The 11612-nt window shown below is 38.1% G+C and overlaps 1 protein-coding gene across 2 annotated transcripts; it reads left to right on the plus strand.

Annotated features, from left to right (window-relative positions):
- The first annotated feature begins 2421 nt into the window (after positions 1-2421).
- Positions 2422-7482, plus strand: LOC143031310 (uncharacterized). Of its 2 annotated transcripts, none has more exons than XM_076194984.1 (2): positions 2422-2696; positions 5220-7482. In XM_076194984.1, exon 2 carries the CDS (start codon positions 5592-5594, stop codon positions 6879-6881), a length of 1290 nt encoding a protein of 429 aa, XP_076051099.1. In that variant the 5' UTR covers positions 2422-2696; positions 5220-5591; the 3' UTR covers positions 6882-7482. The 2 variants fall into 2 exon arrangements, with proteins under 2 accessions (XP_076051099.1, XP_076051098.1); XM_076194983.1 differs by lacking the exon at positions 2422-2696 and adding an exon at positions 2708-2909.
- Positions 7483-11612: the final 4130 nt, after the last annotated feature.

An 11612-nucleotide genomic window follows, 5' to 3' on the forward strand; every position in this document is an offset into this window, starting at 1 on the left:
TCATTTTAAAGTAGGTGGAATGATGTATTTCCCGAGATATATCATCGTGAGTTTCTCTTCTTTTTTTTAACTTTATCTGTTTATGGTTGAAATCCATGAAATGTCAAAACATCAAGGATTTACTGGCTTTTTCATATGAAGGACACTGAATGAAGAAAACATGTATTTCTATCTGTTTTTAAAATTATTCTTAAGGAACAAGTTGCAATTAAGTTTAGCAAGAGGATTACATTTTTGTTATCGAAATGTGTAAATAGTTTCTAGGGAAGTGCTTATGTTTCAAAAGTATTTGTTCAGCTATATATGAATTTAATTTTCATTCCTATAAATGTTTTACAAACCGTAAAACATTTTTGTTTTTGTTTTTATTTCATATTTTGTTTATTCAACAATTGAAGAAATATAGCCTACTTCAAGTAATTTACACAGACGTATTTGCTACATGGGTTAAAAGGGTGATTAGATGCCAGGGCCCACAATACTATATAAGAAGCTTTTGAATTTCCACATTGGCCCTGAATTTCCAATGGCATGTACTGCATGATGAATTGCTCACGGTAGAAATATACACTTGATTTCCTTCCTTACCCAATTACACAATTTGATGATTGACAGACAATAATACCCCCATTCATAGACATTTAATCCAGCTCAAGAAACCCTAGTCACAGCATGCAGAGCATGTAGAGGGGGTTTTGATTACAATCCTGCCCAAAGTACCGTGTCATTTTTTGCAACCTAAGTGGAATAGCAGCTCGGTAAAGTGATAATAATAGACCTCCAGCAGTGGGTTTGGAAACTCGATATACCTCACTCGAACAATAGATAAATGAGGTTAGAAAATCAACTTTTTTACCGGGATCAAAACAGCATGGTATGCCTCCCGTGTTCAGATGTTCGTGAATGATCAACATCTGAGTTTATTTTCTGAGACCCCCCCCCCTCGTCAACATGTTGAGTCCCTCCTCAGCCCCCAACAAAAAATCCTAGCAGAGCTCCCGTGAGGACGGTGCCCCTGGACCCCACCAAGGACCCTAGGCCGGCCCCTTTGACCCCATGGCAGACCTTGGACTACGCCTTTCGGATTGACGCTAACGCGGAAATTATAGTACTATAAGCCACCCCAAAAATTTGCTCAGCCCCCCCCCCTTAGCCTCCCCAACTAACAATTCCTGGCGCCCCCGCTGCACATCAATCGCAGTCTCCAATCCCAAGTCTCCTGTCCATGCCTCCAAAGCCTTGACGCCGCGAAATAGATATCCCCAATCGCCCAGTGGCAAAAGCCCTCTTTCATACAATACTATCTTTTCATTTTCTGACAGACTTTCTTCCCCTCCCACAAAAACCGATCCCGCGCGAGCGGGTGGTCTTACCTAGCAAATCGCAAATCGTTCACTCCCGGGCACAGCATCTCCAAGTATCGGTCCTCTCCAAGCTTCAGGTTCCCCTTCGCTCTCAAACTACGACCCTCCCTCTACGAACTTAGTGTTCATTATAAACCGAGTGCCTTTGTGTTATTGTGAGTTTCATTTCCCTGGCTTGTCCGAACCATATCACAACAGGCAAATAATAATCTCGGCCTGATTGCGAACTTTTAAACGTCCATCTGCCATTAAGAAACTATATAAATCGTTAGTTCGTCAACATTTGGAATATGCTGTTTCATTATGGTCACTGAATCTTATTAAAGACACTGACAGATTGGAAAAAGTACAATGGTGAGCCACAAAACTGATTCCAAATATCAGAAATCATACGAAAATCAACTAAAACATATATATTCAATTTCAATTTTTCATACTGAATGCGAATCAGACAAAAAAAAAATGCTGGTTTCAAACTGTCAGGAAGTAGATTTAATTTGGGGTTGGGTAGAAACAACTTTGAAAACCGTGTAGTAAATAAATGTAAGAAACATCCTGCAGGGACAGTGCACGTAGTACAGTTCGAACTTTTAAGATTAATTTAGATAAGCAACTAAGCAATATACTTATGCCTGCCACTGATTTTAGTTCATTATTATTTTGTTTATTATTCATTATTATAAATCGTTGTTCTTTTCTCTTTGTTTGTTATATGACATAATCTATTTCTTTGTTTTATTCCTTTATTTTCTTATTTATCTACCTATTTATTAATCATTCACCCCCCCCCCCATCCAACCTAGTTAAGGACTATCAAGTCTCCTGTGACCTGTGTGCATATGTCTGCATATTTGTTTACACTTTTCTTACAGATATAAGGAGAAGAACAGTTAAAACATTTATATGGTCAACATTATTACATGGTTCAGAAGCGTGGACAATCATAAAAAAAAAAATTGCAGGAAATTTTAGAAGCAGCAGAAATGTGGATATGGAGACGAGTATTAAGAGTACCATGGACAGCGAAGAAAACAAACGAATAAGTATTGAGAGAAATGGATACAGATAGGGAATTAATGACAACAATAAGGAAAAGACAGTTGCGATTCTTAGGACATATAATGCGGAGGGAAGGGTTGGAAGAGGTGGTGATGACGGGAATGGTGGAGGGAAGGAGAGCAAGAGGAAAGCAGAGGGAGAAGTATATGGACGTGCTGATGAGGGCGACGGGAAAACAATTCAAACCAGCACAGATGTTACAAGTAACTAGGGACCGTGAACGGTGGCGCTCCATGATTGCCGAAGTCCAAGAGGATATGGCACGACGATAAGGTAAGGGGCGGGGCGCCACGGAACGGAAATCCTGATTAGATATTCACTGCCCTTAATCTCTCAGTTCACTGTGGCTTGGTGATAAATTTGGGTGTTAGATTTAATATTTCAGTATACACTCATTCTACAAGCAAACTAAGCTAAATAACCTTTACAAATGAATTAAACAAAAGATAACATATAAAGTGAGTCTCAGGTTATACATAAATACAGGTAAGCACATCATGGTACTAGGGATAACTCAAAGAAGCCAAGGGACTTATTTCCATGGAGTAAAAAATTGCTTTAAATCACAATAACTCATCTTTGTAATAACCGAATACAAATAAGTGCATTATAGTGTGAGCAGATACATGGTACAGACTTGAAACAATTATTGAGATTCTTAACCTGTGGGAAGTGGCATAGAATTCGGAAGCACAATAGTGCAGGTAATAAGCAAGTGTTATTCAATATGTGGTAAAGGCTATCTTTTTCATCTGTTCATGACTTTAAGTTGCCTGGTTTGATGTCAGTTCCGATCACATTTGGGCACTGCCAATTTGGTAGGCAGAATGAAGTCTTGTCAAAACACTTATTTAATGTTTATATTCTCACGTGCCAGTCATGCAACAACTAGATAAAAAGCCACAAACTAATGAAAATTTATCTTGGATTACCATATTCACAGCAAGTTCTTTTTAATGCGAAGGAATGACTGCCTCAAAATATTAGAAGTAACATCTTTATATAGGAATGTCCAGGAGCAGCATTATTCAACATAACCTAACCCGAAAAATATGTTTAGTGTCTTTGTGATTTACAAGCATGATTGCCACGGGAAAAATTAAAATTCCATGCTTAATTTGGAGTGACAGTTTCTAAAAAACTATAACTCAACAATAATATGCTCAATTTCTTTTTATATAGTTGATAGAATGGGGTTGGGTTGGGTTGAACATAACCTAACCTAGCTACATAGGCAGTGATAAGCTATGTTTGGTTGACTAGATTTCTTTTTCTTACTTGATAGGCATAAAAATGTTATGGTTTACTTATAGTCTTCTGGAGCTACTTCTGCCCAAATCCCCTTGTTTACTCGCTAATCCTTAGGGGCGGGGGTGAGGTAGTACCTGACAAATGGAAACCAATAAAGGATTCACAAGAATCATATATTGATATAGTGACATCCTTGATTATTGGACATGTGTAGACCTCTGCAAATATTTCCAGTGATCTATGCTACTGTATATCTCAACACCTATTATTATTATCATTATTATTATTGTTGTTATTGTGTGTGTGTGTGTGTGTGTGTATATATATGTATGTGTGTATATATGTATATATATATATATATATATATATATATATATATATATATGTATATATGTATATATATATATATATATATATATATATGTTATCATAATATTTAAATTTTTCATTATTATCATCATCATTATTATTATTATTATTATTTTTTTTATCATTATTTTATTATATTTCTATTATTATTATTATTACTATTATTGCTATTATTATTATTATTATCATTATTTATTATTAATAATATTTTTGTCACTGTTATCACTGTTACAATTACTATTAATATTTTCATTGTTATCATTAGTGTTGTCATCATATTTACCACTTGTTAAAACTTTATCATTATCATTACATTTGCCACAATGAATATATAAAGTTCACACTTGGCACCAACTATAGTAACACATGGAGGTAGTGAGGTCCACCCCATGTACAAAATGCCCACAGCCTGTTTGTACACCATTCCTTTGAAAAAGCATACCTGCAGTTTATTTTTTAATTCCCTATTAATTTTCACTTTACCAATCACCTAGAAATAAATATTATGTTTATCTATAAGTAAGATTGCTACAGGACACAAATATTCATGCAAATTAATTACTTGTAACTCGTTTGAAATGGCTGTTTCCACTTAATAACTATAACTCAACAAGCTATTCCCTAATGGGAGGACAGAGTGAATGTAACCTAAGTGTATGTAGGGACAGGCTACAATAGATTGAATAAAGTAATTTACTTCTTACCCAAGGATGCCAGAAATATAAATTTAGTAGTTTTATCTATAGGCTTTTAGTGGTATTTGTGCAGAATTTTACTCATTTTACCACCAACTTTAAAGTTAGGGGGGTGTCTCACAAAAATAAATAAATAAATAATATGGAAGACAAGCAACTCGCTGTAGAAATCAATGCCAGATTCTCACAAGTCACTCAAACGTTGATTTGTGACATTCTTGATTGATGTCTGTGTATAGTGGTCCTCTGTGTAAACTTGAACTTTTTATTTCCAATTATGCTAATTTATCCTACATTATACACCGACCTCTTTTTCCTTGTACCCCTTATTTGTAGTGTTTACTCAGATACTCCTAAACTTCTTTGATACGAGTTGTTTGTTCCCTTCCCGTACTACATTTTGGTTGATGCTCCACTGTGTATACGCTATTATATGCTCTCAGAAAGTTAGATGTCATACTTGTTATATATTTTGTTTCAGGTCGAGGGTAAATATCAACATTTCCTCACGAGGTATCTGAAGATTCCATATGTTCATCATATAATAAAGAGAATCTGGTGTGACGTCTGTGGCACACCTATCTCACTAATCATCTTAGATATCATGGTATGATCTACTCTGGAGAGAAACCTTTCTAATGTAAACTGATTGAGCTATCTCTGGAATGAGTGCTCTTAAATATCACATGATGACCCACACTGGAAAGAAAGCTTTTAAGTGTAACTTGTGTAATGCAGTTTTCTAACAAAAGTGTTCTCAAATATCACATGATGATTCACACTGAAAAGAAGCCTTTTCCAGTCTGACCTGTGAGATGCAGCTTTCTTAGCAAAGCGTGATTTTAAACGACACATGATGCAAACTGGAGAAAAATATTTCCAATGTGACCTGTGTATTACAAAATTCTTACAAAAGAGTGCTCTCAAATATCACATGATGACCCACATTAGAGAAAAGCCTTTTGTGTGTGACCTGTGCGATGCAGATTTCTCAAGAAAGAGTGATGTTAAACGACACATGATGACCCACACTGGAGAGAAGCCTTTCCAGTGTGTGCTGTGTGATGCAGCGTTCTCACAAAAGAGTCGTCTGAAAGATCACATGATGACCCACACTGGAGAGAAGCCTTTCCAGTGTGACCTGTGTGAAGCAGCTTTCTCATTAAAGAGTTCTTTCAAATATCACACAATGAACCACACTGGAGAGAAGCCTTTCAAGTGTGACTTGTGCAGTGCAACTTTCTCAGGAAAGAGTCATCTTAGAGATCATGTGATGACCCACACTGGACAGAAGCCTTTTGTGTGTGACATATGTGATGCAGCTTTCTCAAGAAAGATTAATCTCAAACGTCACATCTTGACTCACACTGGAGAGAAACCTTTCCAGTGTGACCTGTGTGATGCAGCTTTCCCAAGAAAGTATCTTTTCAAACAACACATGATGACCCACAATGGAAAGAGACCTTTCCAATGTGGCCTGTGTAATGCAGCTTTCTTAGTAAATCGTGATCTCAAACGACACGTGATGACCCACACTGGAGAGAAGCCTTTCCAATGTGATCTGTGTACTGCAGCTTTCTCACAAAAAAGTAGTTTCAAACGACACATGAGGACCCACACTGGAGAGAAACCTTTCCAATGTGACCTGTGTTGTGCAGCTTTCTCATTGAAGAGTTCTCTCAAATATCACGTGATGACCCACACCAGGGAGAAGCCTTTCAAGTGTGACTTGTGCAGTACAACTTTCTCAGGAAAGAGTCATCTTAGAGATCATGTGATGACCCACACTGGACAGAAGCCTTTCGTGTGTGACCTGTGTGATGCAGCTTTCTCAACAAAGATTAATCTCAGACGTCACGTCATGAACCACACTGGAGAGAAGCCTTTCCAGTGTGACCTGTGTGATGCAACTTTCTCAAGAAAGTATGTTCTCAAACAACATGTGATGACCCACACTGGAGAGAAGCCTTTCCAATGTGATCTGTGTACTGCAGCTTTCTCACAAAAAAGTACTCTCAAACGACACATGATGACCCACACTGGAGAGAAACCTTTCAAGTGTGACCTGTGTGATGCAGCATTCTCACGAAAGAGTGATATAAAACGGCACGTGGTGATCCATACTGTAGAGAGGACTTTTTAATATAACTTGTGTGATGGAACTTTCTTGCGATAGAGTCATCCCAAATATAACGTGATGACCCACACTGCAGAAAAACCTTTCAAGTTTAATCTGTTCAATGCAGCAATCTCAGTAAAAAGGTAAAATTAGACATCACGTGTTGACCCACTGATTTAAAATGTAATATAGTGACTCACACTTCCTTAAGAAAGATTGATCTTGTGTAGTGCGTGATGATTCACCCCAGTGAGACGCCTCTCCATTGTGACTCGAGTGATGTATGTTTCCTCTATGATGGTATTTTCAGCAATTAAGTATTGATCCACTGTTATAGACTTGTTTGGTAGATGAGCCATCACATGCATATTGTCAGTTAGGTTACCCACAGTTATGCAGTTATTTAAGTGACCTTTTTTGATTAGCCTATTGCATAATTGCATTTTTTGCTTGTTCATAATTTAAGATTCTGGATTGTTCCATTAATTGTACAAATGTTCTTTTATATATGAAAAATTGCCAAGAATACTGTCGTGCAGATGTTCTGTTTACCTTAGCGATGTGTAAAGTTATTTGGAATGTATGCCATTGTTACTTACAATTTGTGTTACTGTAAATATATGTATGGTATTATATTCAACAGTGTTTATTTTATACTTTGAAACTACTCTGAGAATTCAATAGTCTTTGAAGAGTGATATCAGATATCACATGATGAATTGTTCATTGTTAACGAAGAATAAATCCAGTTTGTTGAATGGATATGTTTTGATATTATATCATTATATATGCAGAATGTCTGCAAAAAGGAGGGACAGTGGTGGTGGACTGGCTAGTGAGATTATCTAATGTTTGTTTAAGAGAGGGTAGAATGCTGGAGGGGTGCCTGTATAGGTTCACTTTACAAGGGAAAAGGGGACAAGTGTGAGTGTAGTAGTTTCAGAGGGATCAGTTTGTTAAGTGTAGTTGGGGAGGTGTATGGGAGGATCTTGATTGAGTGGACTATGAAAGAGAGGGAGTAATTGGTAAGGAACAGTGTGGGTTTAGAACAGTTAGGGATTGTGTAGATCAGATTTTTGTGGTAAGACAGATATGTGAGAAAGCTATAGGGAAAGTTTTTTTTTTTTTATGTGGAAAAGGCTTATGACAGGGTAGACAGGAAGGTGCTGTGGGGGTATTGCAGATATATGGGATAGGAGGAAAGCTGTTGACCCTTTAGCTCTGAAAGAGTCATTTTTGTCCCTTTATCTTTAAGTGCAAATTTACAGCAAAGTGTAGCCTGGATCGCCTGCTGTGACAGAGAGGGCATATCTGGCACCCTTTGACATCCACTTGCAAGTAGTATCTGGCAACTTTAGCCCGCCTCCCGTCAGTGTCAACAAAAGTGTTGTTGGTTGTGTACAGTAGGCACGTGCAGCTACATCCTTCATTTTTAGATGACCATGGATGCCAGATCAGGTAAGTCTATGACTTCTAAAAAATCCTGCTAGTTACTAAAGTACAAAAGTCTACGTTACTCACCAAAGAATAGCTTGCTGTTGATGTATTTCCTTATAATGAATAAAGAAATGTGTGCCATGATTTTTTTTATTCATACTGTAAAATTCAGGCAGTAAAGGGTGAAGAGCATTCAGGATGTTTTACGAGAGTACTAGAGCGTGTGTTAGGATTACACAGGGAGAGAGTAGTCTGAGGTAAAGGTGGGACTTTGTCAGGGATGTGTTATGTCACCCTGGCTGTTGTAGTTATACATGTATGGGGTAGTGTGAGAGGATACAAGGGTAGTAGGTCAGGAATTGGAGACGGTTAAAGAAAATGGATTAAAGTGGGAGATGAGCCAGTTGTTGATTGCTGATGACACTATGCTTGTAGCAGGATCAGAGGAGGGATTGAGGAAGTTAGTAACATAATTTGGGAAGGTGTGCAAAATAAGGAGGTTGAAGATAAATGCGGGTAAAAGTAAAGTGATGAGATGTACAGGGGGAGAAAGTGGCAGCAGACTGGAGGGGAGTATTAAGGGAGAGAGACTGGAGGAAGTGGATAGTTTTAGATACTTGGGTGTGAATGTTTTAGATACTTGGGTGTGAATGTGGGAGGAAAGGGAGGAGTGGAGGTAGAATGTAGATTGAGAGAAGCAAGTAAATGCCTTGGTGGATTAAAAAGTGTAATGAGAAATAGACATTTGGGAATGAATGCTAAGAGATTGCATGAAGGAACGATTGTGCCGACACCACTGTATGGGAGAGAAACATGGAACATAACAGAGGAGTTTGAATGTGTTTGAGATGAGGTGCATGAGAAATATGGGTGAGTGAGTGTATATGGCGGGGACGGGGGGGTGGGGGTCAAAGGGCACGAGCGTTGGTAGCCCCCCCCCCCCTTTCCTGCCAGAGGCGGGAGTGCCCTCGCATCGGCGTGGGTGGACAGTGCCTGGGAAGGACCGCGCGTGGGTGGTGGAGTGAACGTGAGTGTAGTAAGGGAGGGAGACCCACTGAGGAAAGGTGGGGCCAATATTAGTAGTTAGAAGAAAGGGAATTGGATTAAGGACCCTGGTGTGATCGAGTGTTCCAAGGAGGAGTAAAGACCGACCCAGAAGCAACCGAAGGAGCGGCATTATCGACACCCAACCAAGTACCACAATATGATAGGCTGGATAGAGTGAGAAATGAGGAGGAGAACGGAGGTGGAAAGGAAGTTGGGAGATAGGGTTGATGAAAGACTAATGGAATGGTTTAAACACGTGGAAAGAATGAGTGAATAAGGATTAGTAAAAGAGTTGTGGAAAACAGAGGTGGAAGGAGTGAACATGAGGGGGCGACCTAGGATGAGATGGATGGATGGGGTAAAAAGGGCACTGGGAAAGAGGGGAATGTCTGTTGAGGAAGGATGGAAAAGGATAGAAGATAGGGGTGAAGGGAGAATGGTTGTGTATGGGTGATGCTATGATGCATGACGGGGAGTGGGTGGAGGATGCGGGGTGAGGGAGTATGTGTGGGGAATAAATTGACGCAGCCCGAAGGGATTTCTCCCCGTCTTCTCCTTTTCTCCTTGAGGGGACGGAGAGGAGGGGGGGGGGTGTCACCGATTTAATGAAACGACCTTACTCTTGATGTGCTGTGTCTTGCGACACTGCTTCTGACCCAGGGCAATGGACAAGATACAGGGATGACCCGTCCCCCATGAGGTGCCAAGATAAGGAGGGAGGGGGTGAATGGGGATGGAGTATGTTTGGATGAAATGGGTGGAAGTGGTATTTATGCCTTTGTTTTTTGGCTACCTCCCTTGTGAGGGGGAAAGAGCCTTTGGTATGTGCACGTATGTGTCCATAGCATTGTAGATTTGAGAAAGTACTTGCAGAATACAACACTGAATGTTTTTAATTTGTAGAAAAAAAAAAGAATAGTAAATGCAGGGGAAGGAAGAGATTTACTTATGTTACGAAAAGAGTAAGTGCAAATATTATGAATTTGCAACCGAACTATGGTGAATGCATATGCATAGAGATGAGAAATGGAGTGAAATCCTTCTTACTCAATTTGATATATAGGAGTCCTTATGGTGCCAATGAAGAGAACAACAAACTTCCGAAGTTAATCAAGAAAATAAACAAGTATGAAAACCATTTAGAAAGCAACTATTCAGTAAATGATAGCCAGTAATGATTTAGACAGACTTTTTTCCGTGATTATACTCGAATTCTACAACACAGTCATCTCAAATTATGACAAAAGAAACAAGATAGATTTAATATATCTGGATATTGCGAAGAATTTTGATACTGTCCCGTACGAAAGACTATTTGCTAAATTAGCTTCACACGTAATAAGTGATAGCCTATTAAGCTGGACTAGTATTTGGTTGAATGATCGTAAATAAAGAGTTGTTCTAAATGGCAAGAGATCTAGATGTTATTTTTTATGAGTAGAGTTCCCCAGGAAATAGTTTTTGGGCCACTTCTGTTCATAGTATATATAAATGAAATAGACCATGGACTGAAATCTATTGTCTACACATTTACCAATAATACAAAACTGTTCGGAATGACAAATGATCACTTAAACAAATTATATATATGTATAAGTATATATATATATATATATATATATATATATATATATATACATATATATAATACACACACACACACACACAAGAAGATTTAGACAAATTACAGTAATGTTCTGAAAAGTGACCAATGAAATTTAACACGTGTAAATGTTAAGTACCGTATTAGGTAAAGATAAAAAGTACGATTACGAGTTATTTAGAATTCGTTAACAATAAGGGATAGTGAAAAGAATCTGGGCATAATTATCAGTGATTATCTCAAATCATGGAAGCAGTGTATTTTCGCCTTACATAAGGCAAATAATATTCTAGGACTGATTACGCGATCTTTTGATTCTAAAAGTCCATCTGTCATTAAGAAGCTATACAAATCGTAAGTTCGTCCACATTTGGAATATGCTGTTTCCGTATAGTCACCGAACCCCATTAAAGACTTTGACAGACTGGAAAAACTACAACGGCGAGCAACAAATTTGATTCCAAAGGGAATTTACATCAAAAGTGACGAAATATTCACACTATAAATCATACAAGAAATAATGGCCTCAAACTGTCAGGAAGTAGATTTAATTTGTAAACGGGTTGAAACAACCTCACCAACCGTGTAGTAAATGAATGGAATAAACTTCCTTCAGAAGCAGTGCAATTTAGTACAGTTCGAAGTTTTAAGATTCATTTATAGAAACA

The sequence above is a fragment of the Oratosquilla oratoria genome, chromosome 12, assembly GCF_046742065.1.
Source record: "Oratosquilla oratoria isolate Oo_2021 chromosome 12, ASM4674206v1, whole genome shotgun sequence".
In the NCBI taxonomy this organism is placed as follows: domain Eukaryota; kingdom Metazoa; phylum Arthropoda; class Malacostraca; order Stomatopoda; family Squillidae; genus Oratosquilla; species Oratosquilla oratoria.

What these genes read in the sequence shown, in the direction of transcription:
- LOC143031310 (XM_076194984.1), top strand. Translation starts at nt 5,592, where the DNA reads ATGATGCAAACTGGAGAAAAATATTTCCAATGTGACCTGTGTATTACA.